This window comes from Lemur catta, chromosome 13 (genome assembly GCF_020740605.2).
Source record: "Lemur catta isolate mLemCat1 chromosome 13, mLemCat1.pri, whole genome shotgun sequence".
Classification (NCBI taxonomy): domain Eukaryota; kingdom Metazoa; phylum Chordata; class Mammalia; order Primates; family Lemuridae; genus Lemur; species Lemur catta.
This window is the reverse complement of record NC_059140.1, coordinates 26,885,045-26,911,375: the sequence shown is the minus strand read 5'-3', so window position 1 is coordinate 26,911,375 and position 26,331 is coordinate 26,885,045. Positions and strand designations below refer to the sequence as shown.

Here is a 26,331-nt window from a genome sequence, read left to right as displayed (position 1 = left end):
TTCACTCTAATTCATAAAATTTTTATCAGTTTTATTAGTTTTTTGGTTATTTTGTTTTAAAGAATAACACTAAATCAGAGGAAAACTAGTCTGATATAATAAAATAAAAACTATAGACTTTGTTCAGAAATTTATTTTTTAATTACTCATATAGTAATCAAAATTATTTTGTTGCCAATAGTACAGAGCAGCCCTAAAAGAGAAATAACAATATTTGGAACTGCTATACTCATTTTTATCTTGAATGTACACTCCTAAATGTTAAATACATTCTTTTCAATATTGTTTTCACAAAATAAATTAATTTGTAGAACATATAGTTATGGCTACTGTGAGATGAACTCCATATATTCCTAAATCATGTTATAGGCAATTGTGTGTAAATTTATAAACACACACAAAAAAATTGTGTATTTGAGCATAACTTAGAGTTGGCAGAAATCAGATGGAACATTTGTATTGCCTGAATCAGCAACATTCAACCTTTATTCCACTGGTAATAACATGACAAGTGTCAGTCACACAGAACACATCTGTAGATCACCCCTTAGAAACCCTAGCGGAGACCATATAAGAATACCTGTGATAATGGGTATCTTTGAATCTATACTCGTTACATTTAAAAAATTAAATAATTTGCAAACATTATTTGACCATTATTGGCAGATAAAATTGTGACCTACCTCACAATTAGTAGTCACACACAATCTGCTGAAGAAAATGAGCTTATTTATGGGGAAAAATATAAGCTTAGCAGTTTTGTTGTAGTTCAAGCCACATGGTTCAATTAGGTTTTCACACTCACTCTGGTGGATCTGTGAAAGCAGAGCGTAGTGGCTGAGATGGCAGCTGTGGGGTCAGGTTGTCATGGCAGATTGCTTGCTGAATGACTCTATAAGAGCAGAGAACATTTTGCACATATTTGTAATTGTGATGTTTCAAAAACTGGTTAGGCTGAAAGAATCACCTGGGATGCTTGTTAAATATGGATCCTTGGACCAAGACAAACCTATAGAGTTAGGATTCCCAGTGCAGAGGCCTGAAAATCTGTATTTTTCTTCCATGCAACCCAGGTGATCAGGACAGTTGGGAAAACCTGGTCAGTTGGGAAAGCCTCCTCATTTGGCAGAGCTGCTAATCTCAATCGAAGCCTTCAGTTACCATTTCCATTCTTTCACATTTCTATTGAGTAACCAGTGCATAGCTTATACTCTAGTGGGCACTAGAGATGCATAGATAACAGGGTCCTACCTAGTTAACAATCTAGTGTTTGTAGTGCAGTACTGTGTGCTGCAACAGAGTTTCAATAGCTTTTTAGAGCTGTTGCCTTTGGAGAGTAGATGCACTTTGGTTTATCACTCGAAAGCCTGGAACTCAATATGAATCAGTCTTAGACCAGTATCAGAATACACGATATTGTATTCTTATTCATTTGTACTCTTCATGAAAGTGTTCTTTTTTGTGGGGGAAATGAGGACACTATGGCATATTTAGGAAACAGTTCTGCCTCATTAGTGACTCTCTCTGCACTTCTGCTTTTCATTATTCCGTTTTATTTTTTCTACCGTTCTTCCGTCTCTTATTATATACTCAAACAGTGGTTTGATTACTGAATTATTATGTGGTCTTTTACAACTAATTAAAAATAACTATGAGATTGGGGCTATGACAGATCATTTTATTGAATATATTTCATAATTAATTATATATTGATACAATCCAGTGTCATTATTTAGGCTCATTATAAAACGTAATTGCCAGTATATCCAAGGTGTTTATTGCTGCTTAATAACATCATTTTGAAATACTATTTTGACTTGCTGATTATTCTAGTTTCCCATTCTTAGATTTTCTTCCTTAAATTTGTGGGCAAATTATCACTGGTTCTTCCTGTGGAGAAATAGATTTGGATCCATCAGTTACTTAAGTGAGAAATAAAATATCCTACAGTAATATCTTTGAAGACAAGATGATAAGAACAACAGTATGCAATTGATAATGTGGTCCCAATTATTTATTTTCATCAAATAATAGTAATCATGATTTTCCTACTGCTTAACAAGGTGTAATAATTTACGAGTAGTTTGATAATAAAATGCCTTACATTCTTTTTAGTTTGAACATGCTAGGAGGTCTGAGGATTGTCAGGTTTTCCTTTGGGAATCTAGCCTCTCTTTGTAGCAACCAGTGTGCAATCTTCCAGCTTTCATTATTAAAAAAAAAAAAGGATGAAAAACAATAAAATACACAGAAGGTGGTGAATTGGGTATTTAATGTTATCATCTTTTATAAATAATGAACTCAGAATATGAAATACATTTCTCAGTGACACTTTTTTCTATCATTAGTAGGTTATGCATGAATGTAGATTAAAATGAGAAACTACCATACATGTAATTTATTTCCAATTTCTATACTTTTTAACAGACTTTGATTCTATGAAGTATGTCTCTATAAAACTTGTGTGTTGTGTGTAATGGCTATTGTTGTCCAGCCATTATCCTTGGAAAGCTGAATTTGGTTAAGTAGACAGAGTACCATGATTTAGATCTTTAGATTAGTTTTGATGCATTAAGCTCTTTTACAGTCTGAAGTATGTGAACAAACAGTGCTAATACTAAACCTTTTCATCTTTTACCTCTGCTTATGTTACAGAAACCCTTGAAACTCTCATCAGACAAGCAGAAAATTATACCAGTATACTTTTTTGCAATACCTACAGGAACATGGCCTTAGAGGCTGCTACTTCAATTCAGGAGTTCTTCACTGATGTGGGGCTCTATTTATTTGGTGCAGATGTTAATCACGAAGAATTTGTAAACAGATTTTTTGACAGTCTTTTTCCTCTGGTCTACAACCATCTCATTAACCCTGGTGTGACTGACAGTTCCCTGGAATACTCAGAATGCATCCGGATGGCCCGCCGGGATGTTAGCCCATTTGGTAATATTCCCAAAAGAATAATGGGGCAGATGGGGAGGTCGCTGTTGCCCAGCCGAACGTTTCTTCAAGCACTCAATCTGGGTATTGAAGTGATCAACACCACAGACTATGTACACTTCTCCAAAGAGTGCAGCAGAGCCCTCCTGAGGATGCAGTACTGCCCTCACTGCCAGGGCCTCACTCTCAGTAAGCCTTGTATGGGATACTGCCTCAACGTCGTGAGAGGCTGCCTGGCACACATGGCAGACCTTAATCCACACTGGCATGCATATATCCGGTCATTGGAAGAGCTGTCAGATGCGATGCATGGAACATATGACATTGAACATGTGCTCTTGAACTTCCACTTGCTTGTTAATGATGCTGTGATACAGGCTCACCTCAATGGACAAAAATTATCAGAACAGGCAAGTAGTCACTCCACGTTTCCTGTGTGATTTCTTAGAACTCAAAAATTAGCCATGATATATATAAGCTTTGTTAAGTATTAGCATATCATTATATACTTTAAAATTATGGCAGCTTAACAATTATGGCAGTTTATACTTTAGGAAATAGTCGGAGAATGCATGAATTGACATATTTGATTCAAGATAGTATTTTTTTTATATCTTACATCAAAATTTTGATTGGCTAAACTATCACTTTCTCCCGTAAGTAGAAAATTTCTCAAAGGGTTAGTTTAATGAGGTGGTGAGAGCTCAGGTTTAAAAATCAAGAATGGCATAGATTTGAATCTGCAGTCTGCCAATAGTTAGCTACATGAAATTAGACAAGTCTCTTTAGCCTCTTTGAGCTTCCATTTCATCACTGAATAAAACAGAAATAATAAAATATAACTTTTTAGGTATTCTTTTTTTGGAAGATAGGCATTGTATATGTACACTACCTAGTATGGTACCTGCTTCTGTAGAAATGGGTAGTTATTATTAGAATTTCAAAGGTATTCTACTTTAAATTGGAAAATGATAGTGGTATATCCATAAAGGTAAAACTTCATAGCTTGGTGTTCAAAAGTGTTTCTTCAGAGACTCTCCAGAATCTGCAACAATGATGGTGTGATGAGTTTTCAAAATTTGGTATATACACTGTCATGGTGTTTTATTCCTAATAGACTAAGAAGTTTTTGATACAAAATCATCACATCAAAAGATGTGAGAGTCTTCTATTTTTCCCCCTTTCTGTGGAGCCATTTTCTTAAATATTCACAGACTCCCTTAGTAATAGTTCTCATATTCCATACAGTGAAAATGAATTTGCTGCTGGTGGTTCCACTAAATCTTTTCCCCTGAAATAAAATTTTATACTCCCCAGTGCCAACAAAATACATCTCCCTATCTTGGCACTGATTTACCGAATTAATAAATATTCTCATTATTAGCTCTGTTTGTCAATTCCTTTGATTAATTACTGATAGCGATTGAATCTAAAAAGCTTTATGTCCAACCACCTTCTCCCCTTCTCTTCCTAACTTTCAGGGTCTTTTCAGGCTTGTATGAGCCTATATGGTGCCTTTATGAAAATTAGAAATCACAGTCTCTTTAGGTGGATTCAGCACAGCACCAAGATATGGATAAAGTGTGAGCTGGATTTTAACTCCCACCGCCTGCTCCAGTGAGCTGGGTGTCCCTGGACAATGGACAAGGTTCTCAACTTGATACAGTGGTCCTGTCCTTTTTGTCCTCTCTCATCCTTTTATGAAAATCAGACATGGGCCAGAACCTCTGGAAAGGATACAATAAACCAGCTCAAAAGGAGGTAATAATGACTACTGAGGTTTCAAGTATTAATATTTCATAGTTATGAAGAATAAGTGTTTAGATGCAGAAAACAAAATGCCCACGTAATGATATTGAGTATCTCCAAAATGGAAAAATAGGCACAAGAAATCTGAGACTAAGTCCAGATTTCGTTATTTGGGGCATGCCATTTAATGTCCCAGGGCCAGAGTTTTCTAACATATGTAAGTGAACACATCCTGTTTGTTATGTATTTTGGAGAACTGGAGGTGTTTTTTGTATCCTTAAAATCTGTCATGTAGAAAATCATCTGCTTTTTCTATTTTAAAGACTAAAATAAAACAAGTTTGTAGTAGATAGAAATGTTTTTAAATTCTGAGTTTGCTACCTCTTAGTCATGTGGCCTGGGAAAACTACTAAAACCCTTTGGGCTTGTTTGTCCTGTGGGAAAAGGAAGGGAGCAGTGGTTTAAATGGGATAATATTGGTCAGACTCTGACATTGGTAGACACTTGGTACCTGACAACCTTACTCTTTCATTTTCTTCTTTTAAGTCCAGCCCTGAGCAGACCTTGGTGAAGCAGGTTGCTTTAGTATCCCAAATTATTAGAACTAAGTTTGTGTTTTATAAATAAGTTTTACACTAAACTTTTCTCACATGAAACTCCTTGGTGGATTTTCAAAGAGAACTCTTTTTTTAAATCAAGTAGTCTGATTTCATATAACAAATAGTCCTATGACTATCTTGAGAAACATGAATTATTGCTAATAAGTTATAGGTTCTTTTCTAAATAAAACAACTGAGATTCTCTTTTTCACTTATGGGAACAGCAGAAGAAGAAACTGACTTTAAATTCCTTGAAAATTGACCCATTAATATTTATTTCTGGCACTTCAAAGTGATTTATAAGCTCTTTATCAAGCTTTGATAACCAGTTCACACATCGATGAATTTAACAAATTCAAAATAAATTACTGGAGAGCTAGCAAATAATGACTTTCTCACATTCTCAAAGCAATCTCTGAGATCTAATGCTTCCAAGTCTAGTCCTCAGTAAATAAATATTTTCACTTTAACACATTGACTGCCATGTGAGTTGTATTTAACTCAGGCTACTTTTGGCCCTGGGGCCTTGTAGAACAAAACCCTGATGCATTGGTTCATGAAAATCTTACCTGTTGATGTTCTTATTGTTACAATTAATAATGACAATTTAATTCTAAAAATAGATTGCATTGCATATAACTCATGCACAAAAAAACAATAAAAAATAACAAATAAGAAAGCATTGTTTTCTTTTAATAAAACACCATGGCCCCAGGAAAAAATATTTTTTTTTCTAGTGTCAAAGTCAATGTGTTAAAAATTCCATAGAGGTACCAGATGTATAATAGTTCTGTTGGATGAATTTCAGCTGGAATAAAAGAAGTTTAGTTTCCTGAGAAAAATCGTAAGTATCTTATATTTGATAACTGTTTAAAGAAGCAAAAGCTCATTTACAAGACAATATTTTAAAATTTTATAATTATTCTATGGATTAATTAAGACAAAATTAATTTAATAAAGCAGAAACAGACATCCAGCAAAAGTCTGGATTAAAAATACAGGTTCTTATGTTTGTTAGCCATTCTTATATCTTCTTTTGAAAAATTTCTATTCATGTCGTTTGCCCACTTTTTGATAGGGTTGTTTGATTTTTTTCTTGCTGATTTTCCTGAGTTCTAAATAGATTCTTGTTATCAGTCCTTTATCTGATGTATAGTATGCGAAAATTTTTTCCCATTCTGTAGGCTGTCTGTTGATTTTCATGACTGTTTCTTTGGCTGTGCAGAAGCTTTTTAATTTAATCAGGTCCCATTCGTTTATTTTTGTTGTTGCTGTGATTGCCTTAGGGGTTCTTTTCATAAATTCTTTGCCTAGACCAATGTCTGTAAGAGTCTTTCCTATGTTTTCTTCTAGAATTCTAATCGTTTCCCATTTAAGGTTTAAATCTGTTATCCACCGTGATTTGATTTTTGTGAGAGGTGAAATCTGTGGGTCCTGTTTCAGTCTTGTACATGTGGCTATCCAGTTTTCCCAGCACCATTTATTGAATAGGGATTCTTGTCCCCAGACTATGTTTTTGTCTGCTTTGTCAAAGATTAGATGGCTATATGAGGATGGTTTTATATTTGGATTTTCTGTTCTGTTCCACTGGTCTGTGTCCCGGCCCTTGTGCCAATACCAGGGAGTTTTAAGAACCACAGCCTTGTAGTATAGTTTGAAGTCTGGCAAATTAATACCTCCCATTTTGTTTTTATTGCTTAAAATTGCTTTTGCTATACGGGGTCTTCTCTGATTCCATACAAAGTGTATAATTATTTTTTCTAAATCTGTGAAAAATGATGTTGGTAGTTTAAACATCCCTAATCATGAGGGAAATGCAAATCAAAACCACAATGAGATACCACTTAACTCCGGTGAGAAAGGCCTTTGTCAAAAAATCCCAAAACAACACATGTTGGCGTGGATGCGGAGAGATAGGAATACTCATACACTGCTGGTGGGACTGCAAACTAGTGCCACCCCTGTGGAAAGCATTATGGAGATACCTTAAACAGATTCAAGTAGACCTACCATTTGATCCAGCAATCCCATTATTGGGCATCTACCCAGAAGAACAAAAGTCATTCTATAACAAAGACACCTGTACCCGAATGTTTATAGCAGCACAATTCACAATTGCAAAGATGTGGAAACAACCCAAATGCCCATCAATCCACGAATGAATTAGTAAACTGTGGTATATGTATACCATGGAGTATTACTCAGCTTTGAGAAATAACGGTGATACGACATCTCTTTGGTTCTCCTGGAGAGAGTTGGAACCCATTCCATTAAGTGAAGTATCCAAAGAATGGAAAAACAAGCATCACATGTACTCACCAGAAAATTGGTTTCCCTGATCATCACCTAAATGCATATCAGGGAAGGATACCAATTGGCTATCAGACTGAGACGGGGGTGGGGTGGGGGGAGGGGATGGGTGTATGCCTACATGATGAGTGCGTTGCACACCCTCTGGGGAATGGTCATGCTTGAAGGTGCTGACTTGGGGAGGTGGGGGGTAGGGGAAGGGGATGGAGGTATGACTACATGGTGAGTGCCAGGCGCACTGTCTGGAGAATGGACACGCTTGAGGCTCTGACTCAGGGGGGATGGGCGGGACATGGACAATGTATATAACCTGAGCTTTTGTACCCCCCCTGAAGAGCTGAAATAAAAAAAAAAGAAAAAAAATTAATAGAAAAAACTACAGGTTCACATGTGAAATTGGATTTCACATATGTCTCTACCATTTTCTATCTGTGAGTTTGTACATTTGATTATTTTATCTCTCTTCAGTTTCCTCTTTGGTTAGTTAGGGCAATGTAATATATACATAATAGAGTTCTTGTGAGAATAAAATGAACTTGCACACTTAGATTAATGTCTTATACGTGGTAAGTGTTTAAATCCTACTAAGTATTGCCACACTATATTATTTATAAATAATTCACTGATTTCTCTGGTCTTTTAAATGCTCCCAAAGTAAACACTCCTTTCTTATGAGCGCAGAGATCAAAAAAGTGTTTTAAATAATCATTTACTATAAACTATAAATTATAAAGATTTTTATTAAATGTGAAAAAAACGTATTTTCAGAAAATATTATTCAAGTCTCTAATGTGTTTTAATATTAATGGATATAGATATTAATATTAAATCATTTATTCACTGCATAAATAAAGTTTAATATTTTTTGGTATTATGTTTGCTATTAATTGCATTTAGTATATTTTTTATTGTTATGATTTGGCACTTTATTAAAGGTGTAAGAACGTAGGGTCTGGGTTAATTTCAGTGTTTCAACATGTTCTAAATGGGACAAATGTTACCAGGAAACATTGATTCTCTACAGTTTTGGAAATAAAAAGGTTTTTCTTAAGTCTATAATGAGATCAGAAACATAATTTCCGACAAGAAAAGTCCCATTTTGTTTTTTCTTATAGATAATCTGTTTTTCACCCCTTTTATCTGTGCAGTATAAGTAGAGATTCAGTTGGTTGCATCCAAATTACTTTAGAATCACTATATAATTCAATTTATAAAACCTATCTAAATTGAGTTTAAGGTGAATTGTATATACTAATGTACTTCAATTAGCTGTTAAAAAAGTAATATCTCATCACTTCCTCTATATACATCATTTATCTGAATCTGTAGAAAGTAATTATAGTAAATTTATTATGTGTTTTTAGATTTTTCAACTATACCTTTATACAAAAATTTAATAGAAAAACTAAAATAGTAGCCTGGATTATTTAGGGCAAAGCACTGATTTTGTTCTACTTCTTCTTAATGTGGTATACATTTTCTTAAAATATTACTATGTATGGAATTTTGCCAAAATAGAGACTAGGGAACAAATGGTTGGGCAGAATACTCAAAATCTCAGTCTCCAGAGTAAACCAATTAAAATACAATGCCATTGCAATTTCATATATCTTATATTTATATATCTTAAATATAATACATTCTACATTAAATATAACACGTGAACTTGATGAAAGTCATGACATTTGTTTGGTGGCAGTGTGGGAGCTTTTGAGTGATGAAGGAAAGGTGGCATAGTGCATAAACATTTTGGAGCTATGATACTTTCATAATCACAAAAAGGCTAATACGCCCTTCTCCCTAGAAAAATGACACTGACACACAAACACATGCAAAATATTACATGTAATTTCAGACACTTTACAGCTCCTGTGATGCCACAGGTGAGAAAGTAAGGACCCCTGGGTTAAAGAAAGTGCATCCTTATTCTTAGGGTGAAATATTGTAATACCAGAGTAGGTTTCTAGAGTCTTAGAAAAGAGAAGTTTAAACATGGTGTAATTATTTTGATTTAATGCTGGATATGTACAGCATGCTCTTTTGACATAGATTTTCACCCACTGACTTCTAGTCACTAAATCGTGATAGGTAACTTGTTATTCCAGAAGTGGCTACATTAATCATGTAGTGACAATTAGTGGTCTCTCTTTTCAATGCTAGGCTCATTTTTTTTTTCACATATGGAATGAGGTATTTTCTGATTACAGACAAGTTAAAGGGCAATTTTATTGTGCATTGATTTCCTATTCAAATAAGTATTACACTATGTTGAGGTAGTTTTAGAGTATTTACAGCGTCTGCTGATAGGAATTTTCTACACATGCCTGATTAGATATGAATCCTTCCTGTTTGGGAAATCTGCCGCCTCCACATACGGACCATGGGTGTGGGTGTGGCGGTGGTGGGAAAATCCAGTCTGACCCCTTGATAACCTCTCCTGAGGTTGGAATGATTGGCAGTGGTCAGACCTAATCAAGACCCATGTACCTCACATGAGGCAAGTCCAAAATTCTTTAGAATCACATTAGATAACAAGCTTGAATAATTTTTGGATACATACTTCATAGGGCTTAGAATATACTGCATAATTAACTTCTGATTTTATCTTTCTGAGAAAGACTGTGGCATGAATTACTTGAGAATAAGTATACATAATCTTAATTCTTTATTTCTACTTGCTCTCCTAAGAGAGGAACAATTATTAAATGTCTTGTGAAGGTCTGAAGGCTTATAAAGCAGAATATGGACAAAGGTGTCCCAGAACAGTGGTCCATCACATTTATGGACAGCTCAAGTTGTTGGAAAGTTCATCCTTATGGTGAATGAGTGTCTACATCTTAAACTGCCGTCCATGGTAGACTAGACTGTAATGTTTTGAAGATAAAGACTAAGTCCTAGAGACTAAGTCAGATATTTGAAGGCTATTTTTCTGCCTCCTTTCCTGACATCTGCTTCTTTCCAGGCTACTGACTCCCATTTCATTTTAAAAGTAAAAGGTAATAGAATCAATTTTTGTGTCAAATATGCATACACTTTTGTTAAGTTATTGAGGTTTCTCTAAGATAACAGAGCTCTTATCTCAATATTATGAGCTTTTTGTCTCTTAGGAATAAGAAGTTTTTAATAATACCCAGTGATTCTGTTGAGATTTTGTGAAATAATTTCTCCTTGGAATTTTATCTGTGTAGCTTTTCACATGCATCACTGATGTTTCCAGCTGCTTTGCAAACATTCTCTGCTACTTTGGTGGGGTAAATTCTCTCTGAATCCAATGCTGCATAAAACCTTGTGTGATTTTTATAGATTATTTTATTTTTAATTATTTTTGATTGACAAAAATTATATTTATGATGTACATGATGTTCTGATACATGTATACATTGTGGAATGATTAAGTCAAATCAACATATTGATCACTTCACATACATTTTTATTGTGGTGAGAGCATTTAAAATCTAGTCTCTTAGCAATTTCAAGTGTATAATATATTATTATCAACTGTAGTCACAAATGCTATACAGCAGATCTCCAGAGCTTATCTCTCTTGTCTAATTGACACTTTGTACTCTTTCACCAAAATGTCCGCATTCCCCCCGACCTGAACCCAGCCCCTGGCAACCACCATTCTACTACTCTTTGCTTCTATGAGTTCAATGTTTTTATATTCTACATATAAATAAGATTCATATATTATTTGTTTTTCTGTGCCTTGCTTATGTTACTTAGCATAATGCCCCCTAGGTTCATCCATGTTGTTGCAAATGACATGATGTTTTTTAAGGCTGAATAGTACTCCACTATATCTATCTATCTATCTCTCTATATATATGCCACATTTTCTTTATCCATTCATCCATTGCTGGACTCTTGGGTTGATTCTGTATCTTAATTATTGTGAATAATGCTGCAATACATATGGGAGTGCAGATATCTCTTCTACATACTGATTTTTTTTCCTTTGGATATATATCCAGAAGGGGAATTGATGGATCATATGGTAATTGTATTTTATTATTATTATTACTTTATTTATTTTTTAAATGTTATTTCTTTTTTTAATTTTAGAATATTATGGGAACAGATGTTTTGGTTGCATGGAATACTTTTATACTGCTTGAGTCAAAGTTGTAAGTGTGCCCATTACCCAGATAGTTTACATTGTACCAGTTAGTTATGATTTCACCCATTGCCTCCTCTCTCATCCCACCTACATGATTTCCATTGAGTTTTACTTCCATCTTTGCACATGAGTGGTCATCGCTTAGTTCCAATTTAATAGTGAGTATATGTTGCATATGTTTATCCATGCTTCCCATACTTCACTTTGGAGAATGGTCTCCAGTTCCATCCATGTTGTTGCAAAGGGTATTAATTAATTTTTTTATGGCTGAGTAGTACTCTGTGGTGTACATATACCACACTTTATCAATCCACTCATGAATTGATGGGCACTGGGTTGATTCCACATCTTTGTGGTTGTGAATTGTACTGCAATAAACATTCTAGTGCAAATGTCTTTTTGATAAAATGTCTTTTTTTCCTTTGAGTAAATACCCACTACTGGGATTGCTGAATCAAATGGTAAGTCTACTTTTAGTTCTTTGTGGAATCTCCATATGATTTTCCATAGAGGTTGCACTAGTTTGCACTCCTACCAACAGTATGTAAGTGTTCCTTTCTCTCCACATCCATACCAGCATCTATTGTTTTGGGACTTTTTGATAAAAGCCATTCTCACTGGGGTTAGGATATATCTCACTGTGGTTTTGATTTGCATTCCCCTGATGAGTAGTAATGTTGAGGATTTTTTCAGATGTTTATTGGCCATTAGTGTATATTCTTTGGAAAAGTTTCTGTACATGTCTTTCGCCCATTTCTTAATGGAGTTCTTTGATTTTTTCTTGATGATTTTCCTGAGTTCTATATAGATTCTAGTTATCAGCCCTTTATCTGATGTGTAGCATGTGAATATTTTCTCCCTTTCTGTAGGTTGTCTATTGGCTGTAGTGATAGTTTCTTTGGCCATGCAGAAGCTTTTTGATTTGATTAGGTCCCATATATTTATTTTTGTTGTTGCTGTGATTGCTTTTGGGGTCTTCTTTGTAAATTCTATTGTTCATTGTGGTCTCTTATGAGCCTTTGGATCAAATGATCTGTGTATGTTGCTTAGATCCATTTGGTCTCTAGCGTAGTTCAAGTATCCTCTAATTGGAAAAAAAAGGACCTTGGAATATATTTAACTAAGGAGGTGAAAGACCTCTACAGAGAGAACTATGAACCACTGAGGAAGGAAACAGCAGAGGATATAAACAGGTGGAAAACCATACCATGCTCATGGGTCAGCAGAATCAACGTTGTTAAAATGTCTATACTACCCAAAGCAATTAAATACAATCCCTATTAAAATATCAACATAATTTTTCACAGATATAGAAAAAATAATTCTATACTTCGTACGGAACCAGAGAAGACCCTGTATAGGAAAAGCAATCTTAAGAAAAAAGAACAAATTGGGAGGCATCAATTTACCAGACTTCAAGCTATGCCACAAGGCTACAGTAACCAAAACAGCATGGTACTGGCATAAGAACAGAGACATAGACCAATGGAACAGAACTGAAAACCCAGATATAAAACCATCTTCATAGAGTCATCTAATCTTTGACAAAGCAGACAAAATCATACACTGGGGAAAAGAAACCTTATTCAATAAATGGTGCTGGGAAAACTGGATAGCCACATGTAGATGAATGAAACAGGATCCCCACCTCTCACCTCTCACAAAATTCAACTCACAGTGGATAATAGACTTAAACCTAAGGCATGAAACTATAAGAATTCTAGCACAAAATGTTGGAAAAACTCTTATAGACATTGGCCTAGGCAAAAAATTTATGAAGAATACCCCAAAAGCAATCACAGCAACAACAAAAATAAATGGAAACTGATCAAATTAAAAAGTTACTGCACAGCCAAGAAAACTATCATGAGAGCTAACAGACAACCTACAGAATGGGAGAAAATATTCACATTCCACATATCTGATAAAGGGCTGATAACTAGAATTTATATAAATCTCAGGTAAATCAGCAAGAAAAAGTCAAACAACCCCATTAAAAAGTGGGCAAAGGACATGAACAGAAACATTGCAAAAGAAGACAGGCCAAGAAACATATGAAAGAATGCTCAACATCTCTAATCATCAGGAAATGCAAATCAAAACCACAATGAAATATCACTTATCTCCAGTTAGAATGGCCTTTATCAAGAAGTCCCAAAACAATAAATGTTGGCATGAATGCAGAGAGATACTAACACTCATGCACTTTTGGTGGGACTGAAAACTAGTACAACCTCTGCGGAAAGTAATATGGAGATACCACAAAGAGCTACAAGTAGAATTGCCATTGGATCCAACAATCCCATTACTGGGCATCTACTCAAAGGGAAAAAAGATATTCTATGAAAAAGACAACTGCACTCAAATGTTTATAGCAGCACAAGTCACAATTGCAAAGATGTGGAAACAACCCAAGTGCTCAGCAATGCATGAGTGGATTAATAAAATGTGGTATATGTATACCCTGGAGTTCTACTTAACCAAAAAAGCAATGGTGATCTATCACCTCTTATATTATTCTGGATAGAGCTGGAGCCCATTCTACTAAGTGAAGTATGACAAGAATGGAAAAACAAGCACCAGCACCACATGTACTCGCCATCAAATTAGTGTTAACTGATAAACACTTATGTGCACATATAGTAATAACATTCATGGAGTGTCGGGCAGATGGGAGCGAGGAGGAGGGGATGTGTATATTCACACTTAATGGGTGCGGTTTGCACCGTATGGGGAATGTAATGCTTAAAGCTCTGACTCAGGTGGGGCAAAGGCAATATATGTAACCTAAACATTTGTATCCCTGTAATATGCTGAAATAAAAAAAAAGAAAAGAACTCTAAAAACAATCTTCTCATATTCTTAAATAATATATAGTAATAATTTTCCTCAATAAAGTGGTAACCATTAAGAAAAATATCCAACCTTGACAAGAAGGAAAAACATTATTGTGCACTCTTTCAGTGACTTAGTAAAGCAAACTACTTGAGTCATCTCTGGGTCCATGTAACTTTTTGTACTTATTTTACTACTACAGGAACCGTACTGTGATCTGTAAAGTTAGATGTTAATTTGCAGAAAATCAATAAGTAGGAAATAAGTTTTGTTCTGTAGAGTTATAATTAACATTTGTCTGACTAAGAAAATAAGCCCCAAAATTATTGTTTTATGTGAAAAATAATAATAATCTTGTAAATCTAACATTACAATAATATTCAGTGTTTCTTCTTTCATAAGCTATAACGATCTCTGGTGTTCAGTTTTCAAGCAGCTTTATTGTGCTGTTTGTTCCCTCATTAAAAAACTAAATACATTTTTAACAACTGTCTTTTATGGTATTTGTTTCAAAGTCACATTTTTTATCTTTTTTGAAGATTATACTTTGGCATAACATGTTGAGGAAAAAAAAGTCTCAAGAAAATGCATTGCTTATGGTAGATGGAGTTTTTTGCTGAGAAGTGATAGCAACGCAAATTCACTTAACCCTGCCTTCCAAGGAAAGGAGTAATTATTAAATCACATAACTAAAAAGTTGAAAGGTACAGATAACTGCAGGTCTGACTTTATCGAGCTTCTCATAAATGTTATCAGGATTCCTCTCTGTCAGTGAAGCTTTTGTCTATATTGGTTTATTTCTCAGGCAAGCTGTCCCCAGGTGGTAGCAAGGTAGACCGTTGTACTTCTGAGCTCATTACTTTATAGTTTAGCAAGGAAAAATAGTGAGAACTTATTTCCTATTGTTGAAATCTGGTAAAGGTCTATGGTAAATCTTTGTACAATTTTGGCAATTTTTCCTTAAGTTCTTTTTTGTTGAACTTAGAGAAAGTTCTTTGTTGTTGAATTGGAATATAATGGATTTTTATTTGAAAGTTTATTATGTTTGAAATTAATTGATGTCATACTGCATGGTAACAAATGATTTTTCCAGCCCCACATTTGTAAAACAGAATTAAAAGATATAGTCTTAGACTGAAAGAAGACAGAGACTGAGGGTACTTGGGTTAAAAGCTGGAGCTGGTTTCTTTCACTAACCAGATGACGTATTTTGCCAATAATCCAATACTGAAGAGTTACAACAGGAAGAGATAATTGACCAGGTGAATAAAGAATATGCTGCAAATGTATCAACTGAGAGTTAGAGAGGATGACCCCAGAGGATGAATAAAGGGCAAAACCAAAAAAACACACACAAAAAAGAAATAAACTGGCAAGAAATGAAGGGCATACTTTGTGGTAATAAAGAAATGCAATCCATAATGAATATCTACTAGTTAGTAATGTGCAAAATAGCAACAACAGACATGTAACAATAAATTAAGATAAAAACATCATAAAAATTAAATATAAAAATTGAAGATAAATATATAGAAATAGAAAATTGAAAACATTATGAAACTATAATGAATTCTAAGAGCATAATGAATTACCGGATGCATTTGCTTTAGAATCAGGAGGATTAAGAAAGACATCACTGTCATATTACAGGCTCTACTGTTTGCATGAAGGCACTAATTAATATAATTAAACAACTCAACTCATCAATTAAAAAATAACCCATTACAAAAGGGCAAAGTGTTTCAATAGACATTCTCCAAAGAAGGCTCTACAAATGGCTGATAAGCATATGAAAGATGTTTAACGTTATTTGACATTAGGAGCAATGCAAATCAAAACCAAACCACAATAGGATCCCATTTCACACACCGTGAGATGGCTATATTAAAAACGATAGGCAGTAGCAAGTGATGGTGAAACTGTGGAGAAATTTGAACACTCACACATTGCTGGAGGGAGTTTAAAATTTTACAGCCATATTGGAAAACAGTTTGACAGTTCCTCAAAAAGTTAAATCTAGAGTTATCGTATGACCCAGACAATTCCATGTCAAGGTATACACCCAAGATAATGTAATACATATGTCTACAAATATGCTATATATAGATGACCATCTCAGCCTATTCATAATAGCCTAAAAGCGGAAACAACCTAAATCTCTATCAACTGATGAATTGATAAATATTTCATATTCATACAATGAAATCTTTTTCAGCAATAAAAAGGAATGAGGTTCTGATACATGCAACAACATGATTGGACCTAGAGAACTGTGTGTTAAAAAATATACTTGGGCACATTACAATTTTAAAGAATTTATTTGAATAGACAGTGATTCATGAATTGGGCAGTGTCAGACCTCAAGCGGTTGGGGCTGCACTGTAGGGGTGTATGGGGAAAACTTTTATAAGGTGTTCACAGAAACAAGACAAAGGAAATATTTGATTGTTAAAGGGAACTGTAGTCTTAAAGTCCCTAGTTAGAGGTTCCCTGGCTGTTCCTGATTGGTTAAGCTTAAGGTCTGTTTCCCTAGGATATGACTGTATACTCTGAGTTGGGTTTCATATTGTTTACATAGGAACCCAGAAGGCTGGTGCCACCTCAGCCTAATGGCCTCCCAATTAATTATTTTAACACATGCTTTGTGAAAGAAGTCACTCTCAATAGAGCACATATTATAAGATTCTATTTATATGAAATGCCCAGAATAGTAAATCCATTGAGAGAGAAAGTAGATTAGTGGTTATCAGGGGTTTAGGGGTATAGGAGAATTTGAAGTTGCTGTTAATGCAATATGGTTTTCTTTCTTTTGGAGGTAATAGGAATATTGTAAAATTAGATAATGGTGATGGTTACATGATTTCATGAATATAGTAAAATTCACTGAATTGCATATTTCAAAAGGTGATTTTTATGGTTTGTGAATTATATAAGAATTAAAACTGTATAAAAAGTTATAATGTCTAATTTTGAAATTTGACTCATAAAAATGGAAAAGCCAGTATATTCCAGCAAATAATTTCTATTTAAACATTTGTTCTTTTGTTGGCGTATTCTTCTTGAGACTTTGGGGACTCAGAGGAACAGTGTGTCATTTCATTTGTTATCCACAATGACATACTAAGTATGTTTTTAGAAACATTTTATCTTCAACACTATAAAGTCCTTCAGAGGAAATACTTTCCCCATATATTAATGTCTTTTTTCCTTCACAGATAGTAAACTTTCAGACCTTGAAAAACTGTTTTATTCATTTAAGAAATTTCTGGGTCAGGTAAAAATAAATAGGAGGATAATCTCATTTTTTCATTCAGACATTCAAATAATCTATATCCAGTGCTTGCAACGTATGAGGTGCTGCTAGACATTGTTGTAACAACTGAGCATGCAGCTGCACTGTTGAAACTTACAATAGACTAACTCACTTTCCATAACCACTTTAGCACCTTAGTCTATTCTCCACAAAGTCAGAATAATCTTTCCAAAATATAAAATAGATTAGGCTTAACACACTGACTGCCACACTAGAAAAAAAATTTCCTTGAGGCTAGAGTTTTATTAAAACAAAACAATCCTTTCTAAGTTGTTATTTTTTATTTTCTGTGTGTGAGTTATATTCAATGTAGTCTACTTTTTTAGAATTAAATTGTCAATGTTGATTGTAACAATAAGACGATCAATAAGTAAGATTTTCATAAACCAACTGCAGGGTTTTGCTTCACGAGGCCCCAGGTTCAAAACTAGCCTAGGTTAAATACAACTCACAGGGCAGTTAATGTGTTAAAAATCATTCAGTGGCTTCCTATTGACCTTAGAAGAAAATCTAAAAGCCTTTTTGCTGACCTATAGTGCTTTGCACAATCTGGCCTTTATCATCACTTTACCTTCATATGGCACCACTCCTAATAGTCCCTGGCTCTAGTCATGCGGGTGTTCTCTTGGTTTTTTAGCATTCATTCCTCTCTCTTGACTCTTGTTGGTTACATTTTTCTGAATGAAATAGGCTCTCCCCTGGCTATACCCACAGCATGGTTATCTAGTTAATGCTAATGCTCCTCCTCATTTTTTAGTTTCATCTTAGATACCACTAACTAGGGAAGCTTTCCCTGACCTCTGTAGAAAAGGTTAGGGAACTTTGTAATATACACTAATAACACTGGAACTTCTCTTCTACAGCATTTTGCATAAATGCACTTATTTGTTGTTTATATTTTATATTGAATTGTAGGTGCCAGGAGGGAAGAGACTGTCAGTTGTGCTCACTACTGTATCCCTAGAGTCTAAGTCTTGGCTGACATATGAGTTCCTCAGTGAATACTGGTTGATCAACTGAATAAATCTGGCCTTTATCAAGCATTGCCTGGACTATGGGAATTGTCTCCAAGTTGATATCTTTGCCTCCACTTTGGCCTTCTTCGTGTCTATATGAAAAAACAAAACAAAACACAAACTCCATAGTACGGTGTAGAAATTCTCTCACTCCTTCTCACTTAACAATCTCATTCCAAGCCTCCTGACCTGCCCTCCCTTGCATTCATGTTCCAGATCTCTTAAATAAAGTACATGCAGTACTTCACCAATTCAACTTAACCCCATGTTGTGTTGAATATTCTTCTATCCCCACTTCACCAATAAAACTGGAAATTCCAGAGAGTTCACTGGACCATTTTCATCTCTTTATCTCCAGCGCCTATTAAAGTGTCTTGCAATATTTGTTAAACTGAAATGACCTCAAATTTGATGGTAGAAGCTTCTTGATTTAATGCACTGATTTAGATTTAATTTCAGGCATTTATAATTTTTCATTGAATCTTAAATTACTAACATTTCATATCTTCCATGAGAGCACAGCATGCCAACTGTGATAAACTATGATTCTTTTATTAATAAATGCTTCCATTTAAACTTTTATGCAGATAAATGCTTTGACATTATTAATATTACATCTGCAATTATCTTAAGCCCAGTCAACAATCCCATTTATCAAATTTGGTTATTGGAAATAGGGCAAGAGAAAAATAACAAACATTAAAAACAAATCTTGGTAGAGTTAAATATATTCTACTCTAAATAGTACTGTGGATGGTCCCATCCTGTGCCTTCCATCTCCTGATTCTCTGTTCAGGAGTGCAAACACCAGGCATTTGAGCATCTCCATTTCACGTATTAGCTGGGTTCTAGGGTAGCCAGAGCTGCCCATGGGGCTGGAGCAGGACTGAAGCCTCACTGTCAACCTAAAAGCTTTTTCGATTCTATAGTCTTATTTCTCATGACAGAATCCCTGTGGTTCATCTAACGAAGTTTTAAAACTGCTTTTTGCAGTTCACTACTGTTCTTTTAGATGTTAGTAGATATTCTTTGAAAAAAATGTTGCATGATCTTAAGTTCAGAGAAAAACTACATACAGTTATCAGTTTCCTAGAGAGAATCGGGGGTTATCTCCATACAGATTGTGTCAAAGGCTGTAATAAATCCTGTTATTTAAAAATATCCATTAACTATATTATGCAAAGCATACCTAGTATGTATTTAACTAAGAAACTTATTTTTGACTGAACATCTTATGGATTTTCTGCTAAAAAGACTTTGAAAAATGCTGCCCGGAGGTATGTTTCATGATTTCCTGACATGGTAATCTTAATAGTTACACCTTATTTGGAACTTCAGCCACAGCAAATTTCTTTTAGGAGACATTGAAGGGAATGTAGCCTGGTATCTGACCAGATAGCTTCAAGTTGAGAGTTTGCCTGTTGGCAGTTGTGATCTTCCTCAGGTAGGTCCCCACATCAGGGAGGGATCAGTCACCCTAAAATTTACCCAGGGTTCTGGGAACACAGTCCAGAAACTGAATCCCTTTGAAAAATCCATGTGCGTTTGGTTGAATTATATTTTTCCCAAGTGCAGCATTGTGAAAATAGAAGACTAAACATTCTCTTGACCATCTGATAGTGTTCTCTTTCCACAGAGAGATGAAAGTAAACATGTCTGAGACAAATATGTTTGTCTGGATGCTATTCTTCTAGCTTTACACTAATCATTTTATTCCATTCTTCATCCGTATAAACTGAAAGTTATAATATTCACAGTGACCATTAGGATGGATTCTCTAGTTAAGGGTATACACCAAAAGCAATATAGTTTCCAGTTTAAACATATGTATTATTCATCCACTACAGTCCTCCGCTCTACCAACTGAGCTATTGAAGGCTCTGCTAAAAGTCGGAAAGAGCATGCCTCCAGTCCTGGCTTGGGTGAGACAAAGTCAAAACATGTAAACAAAATGTTTGTATTCCCATAATATCCTGAAATAAAAAAAGAAGAAAATATGTATTATTTGAACAGATTGACATTCCTCACTAACTTAGATGAAAATATGAATGCTTCATAAATATTTAAAAAATTTCATATGTAATATAGATTAGAATGTTATATTTTCATCACTTCTTGATCAAGTAATGTAGTCTGTGCAATTAAAATGCACATCACATTTACCAGTATTCTCTGATAGAGTATCCTTTTTCATGCTGGGAAATATGAAAGTCCCCCTGCTATGACCCAGATCAGAAGTTAATACCGGGAAATGTTCCACCCTACTCTCTGGACTCCTTCAACTGTACTACTGGCTTTTCCACACACTGACTATCAACTGACTAGCCTTAGAACAAAGAGATACCAGGTGTTTTCATATAGAACAACTCTTATCCTACTCAGAGACAACAAAGGACACTCCTAGTCTTATTTTATTAATCTGTCACTTTAGGAATAGTAAGACTGTTGAAAAAAAAAATGTCACATTAAAACTGAGAGATGGATGAATCCAAATAAAACACATGAATTCATATTAATCTATGAATTATTTTTAAAATAAAACAACTGATTTTATGTTTATGAAAAATTTGAAATAAATGAGAAAGTGCCCCCCCTTTAAAATACTTTTTTTAATGCCTAAATAGTCAGACTTGGCCAGATGATGATAGTACCTGTATCTTCAGTGTTCTTCCTTTTCACCATTTTCCACAGTTCCTAGTATTAGATAGAGTACAGTTAACAGTAATGTCTTTTCTCCCTTCCTTTCCTCTCGCATTCTCTACCCCTGATGATTTCAGGTTTCTGGGACATAAAAAAATAGAGTGGTTTATTCCTAGAGCCACTTTAGAGACCCTTGACCTATCAGCATGGTAGAAATTGATTTCTCAGATTCAATTACAACCTTGTTTATATATATCCAAGAAATCTCTGAGCAGCAGACCTGTATACACACTTTTCTACTTGGCACTGTCTCTCAGAATGGCACGGAGATTCTTCAAAACCCAAAACTCTAGAACTAAACTCATAATCTTGTCTCCCAAGCCTGGTTACTCCTTGGTATCCTCTAACTTAGTTCATCCACCTAGAAACCTGGGAATAATCCTTGATACCTATTCCACCTCTCACCAAATTTCCAATTCTGACTCTTATTTATTTTACAACCTAAATATATCTCAGATAGGTTTGGTCTCTCCTTTATGTAACCAACATCATATTCTTGCTTGCAGGATTGCAGGCAGATGTGTCTTAATTAGCCTGATCTCAGTCAGTCTCATCTCTCCCTCGCTTCCTTATGGCATGTATAAGGTCACCAGAATAACCTTTAAAAAACTCAGTTGTAACTCATTTTCTCAGGGTCTGATTCCTTCAATGGGAGACTTGATGGATCTCTTTGATATGATCATTAACACTATTTTTCTGCTTCCCAAACTCTCAATCCTGAACCCTTTCACCAACGTAATTCCACTCCTTTGTTGGTTAGCCTGGAATTCTTTTACAGATACTAACCCAACAGTCACATTCTTGGGACTTTATTGTATTAAAATAAAAGCACTAATAGTAATCAAAGATATAGTACAAAGATGTTTGTATTTGCAGCAACATTCTAATCACAACATTAGAAACAAGTAAATACCCAACAATGAACAAACGTTGAACATGTTAAGATACGGTCACACCATGGAAGATTATGCATGAGCATCGCAGACAATGAATTCAGGATCTATCAATTGATACGAAAGAATTCTTATGTAGTATTATGGGATTGAGAATGTGAAATGAATAGAAGCACATACAATCTGGTTTTGTAAATTATTTCATTTTAAAAAAGACTCTATCTTTATAAATATATATGTATATATGAATACGTGTGAATATGTTTATGTGAAAAGTACATGAATGCATGAATGTGGAGAAAAACAGAAAAGGATACATAATGGTTTGCTGTATTTGATTATCTGGGAAGGGAAAGTTGTGATAGGGAGAATGGGAGTTAGGGAAGCAAGCAAAATAATGTGAAAAATCTTTGACATTAAAAAATAGAACCCGGCATGTATGATATGATCCCATGTATAAAATATTATGTAAGTGTGTGCATATACACATAAATAAATTAGAAAACATAAAACTGGCATATGTGTATATCTACTAACTTCTGGGTATATTCATGAAATAAGCGACATTTAAGTGGCAAAAGAAAGTTCTGGGAGACATATAGAGTATAATTCTAATTTAGTAAAATTGGACAAAAAAAATAAAATATAGGTATATGTTTATATCTGCTTGTGAGTGTTGTAAAAGTGTGAATAATGTAGAAGGTTATGTCTCAGCCAATTTTCTTTCCCTTCTTTGAAGGCACCTGTCAATTAGGAATTATTTATGTATCCTTTCAGGCATTCAAAATGCATTCATATGTATAAATTAAAGTAACAATAGAAATATGTGATATTTTAAATATCTTAAATCAGTGATCTCCAACTTATCTGGCACCAGGGATCAGTTTCATGGAAGACAATTTTTTCACGGATGGGGAACAGTGGGTTTGGTTTCAGGATGATTCAAACACTTTACATTTATTGTGCATTTTATTTCTATTATTATGTTGTCACTTGCCACTCGCTGATGGGGTTTTGATGTGAGTCTGCAAGCAACTGATTTATTATGATCTCTGTGCTGTCAAACCTCTCTGCTAATGATAATCTGTATTTGCAGCCACTCCCTAGCACTAGTATCCCTACCTCAGCTCCACCTCAGATCATCAGCCATTACATTCTCATAGGGAATGTGGAACCTAGATCCCTCGCATGTGCAGTTTACTGTAGAGTTTGCACCCTTATGAGAATCTAATGCTGCCGCTGATCTGATGGGAGGTGGAGCTCAGTTGATGATGAAAGCTATGGTGAGGAGCTGTAAATACAGACGAAGCTTCACTCACTTGCCCTCTGCTGACCTCCTGCTGTGCAGCCTGGTTCCTAACAGGCCACAGATTGGTACAGGTCAGTGGCCCCGGGGTTGGGAACCGCAGCCTTAAATGATACCTTACCTATCATTTTTCAAATTTTTTACATATGATATAGCTTGATATTTCCATTACAAAGTTTACAAAAAAAAAAAAAAAGAATGATGAGTACTGGTTTACAATTTTTATTGAAAAATGATTTATTTAGCATCCTTTTATATGCCTTCTTGTTCCTAAGTGTCATTTCTTTAGGTGAGATATAGGTAAGAAGAATTGCTGGCTGGTAGAGAGTATATGCTTCAAAAATTTCATAAAAATATCAAGATCTCCCCCACTTCTACCTCAAGAGTAGATGTATTAGTTTACACACACAGTAGCATGAGAGATCATCTGCTTCCTCACACATTTGCCAACATTTGATACTGTCAATCTTTAAATTTTTTCTAGTTGGGCGAATGAAATTGTATTTTTGATTTCACAGATAACTATTGAGGTTAATCAACTTTCATATTAACATATTCATTGTCTTCAGTGTTTTTTTCCTATAACTTATGTATTCATATCCTCTGCTCATTTTTTATTATCTTTTTCTTAGTTTGTCAAATATTCTGAATAATTAGAATTTGTCTATAAAATATGTTGAAATTATCTTTCCAGTGAGAAGTCTCTTTTAACTACCTTTCTAACTGTGCAATTTTGTGACACATGAATGTGCATGGAATTTTAGTTATAGGTCAGTTGATGTGAACAATGAGAAAAGCAGAAACACTTACAAGTCCTCAGTGTGGTAAGCAGGAAGACACAATATTATACTTTGAGAACTCTATTAAAGGGGGTGACTATTTCCAACACATGGGGTGTTTCAGAAGAAAAATATTAATTCATTTGCATAAATGTATATTAGCTTTGTTTTGGGGACTGGGAGAGGCATTGATAGCTCTTGAGTGTAACTGAAAACAAAGCCAAACAAAATACTTCCTCTGCTGTACTCCAAAGTGCTACAGGACAAATCCTACTGGGGCCATGCAAACCAAATGCTGGCAAGGTTGTTAAATAACCTTAAGCTGAGAGATCAAGAGCAATTTAATTTCATAGGTGATATTTTAACTGAACCTTGAAAGATGGTAACATTTAGCAAACAGAAAAGAAGAAAAGTGGAGGCTGAAAAGTACAGGGTCACTCTGGAGACTGTAACACAATTTGGCTGAAGCATAGGATGCTTAAAGTGGAGTGCTGGGAAATTTCAGGGTTCACATGAAATAAATTCACGTGAAGTGCTTGTACTCATTAGAAAACGGGAAGAACCACTGAAGGCTTTGGGTCAGAGAAGCAGTGCACATTCTGTGTACATTTTGTAATTTCATCTACTTTCATGAGTTTAATGATTGGTTCTATGCAGATGATTCTATTCATTACATTGCTTTTCATCTCCAATCCCTTTTAGAAATCACCTCATAATTAAAGTTGTAAATGAGAACTAATCACCCACTCTGAGGAATAGATACACCAAAAATTAAACTTGTTCTACCTTCTAACTTCCACGTATCAGTTACTGGCTCTATATTCATCCTGGTTACCAGGTTCAAAACCAGTAACAGCTTAAACTTTCCATTTCTTATATCACATAGGGAGTCATCCTATAGTCAAATCTCATTCGTTATACTCAAAAAGAGCTTTTCCTTTCCCTTCCTTTTGGATTTCACTGATTCTTACTGAGTTTATTCTAATATGCTCTTACCTCACTTATTGGGAATGGTGGTTGCAATGACTGTAACAGATCTTTCTAAAACAAGGTCTGATATTTCTGTTCCTTTGCTCATTCATCATTAATATATTGCCATAGTCTTCAAAATGAAGTCCAAATCTAATTACATCATTGATACTTAGCCCCCTACCCCCATAGTGATCTGGCTCAACTTTCTTCTTTCCTAAATTTGTTTTCATTGGAATAAAGTTAAGATCATGGTTTTCATCACTGCCTGAAAGAGTTAGCTTCCTTCTGATTTGTGGTAACAGATTTTACCCCTAACACCAGCCAGCTCTTTCCCAAATTACTTCTGAGAATCTAAGGGAGCTGAGCATGAAAAAATAAACAACAAATTTGTTGTTACAACTGGAAAAATTACCAATAGTATATTTCTTCCTGATACTTTAAAAGTAGTTTTTAATATAATGGAGTACAGCACATTTGACCAAAAACTACTTTGTTTCTTATTTTATTTGTTATTATTATCAAGCACACTTGCAGACTCATTCCTTATATAACTTTGGTTGATCACCTCTCTATGAACACCAAGCATCCTAGGTGTGGCCTGAAGTAAAGCAATCAGTCCCCCTAACATACAAGGGGCTGTGGGATCTGCTTAAGAGTCTCTCATATTACCTTTGCATTCTTTGCTTTTCAATTTGCAGTATTCTAAACATGTTTGCTTTTCAACTTGCATTATTATTAAATTAACATTTAAAAAGTACCATTGCAAAAGAAATGGAGGCTCTGCTTATGGGAGTCAAAT

The 26,331-nt window shown here is 34.8% G+C and overlaps 1 protein-coding gene across 1 annotated transcript in view; it reads left to right on the top strand.

Annotated features, from left to right (window-relative positions):
* GPC5 (glypican 5) overlaps positions 1-26,331 on the top strand; it is a 1,297,628-nt gene that overhangs the window by 275,801 nt on the left and 995,496 nt on the right. Inside the window, exon 3 of the mRNA XM_045567085.1 lies at positions 2,656-3,350. Within this exon, the coding sequence (XP_045423041.1) occupies positions 2,656-3,350 (695 nt within the window). The remainder of the gene's footprint in view (positions 1-2,655; positions 3,351-26,331) is intronic.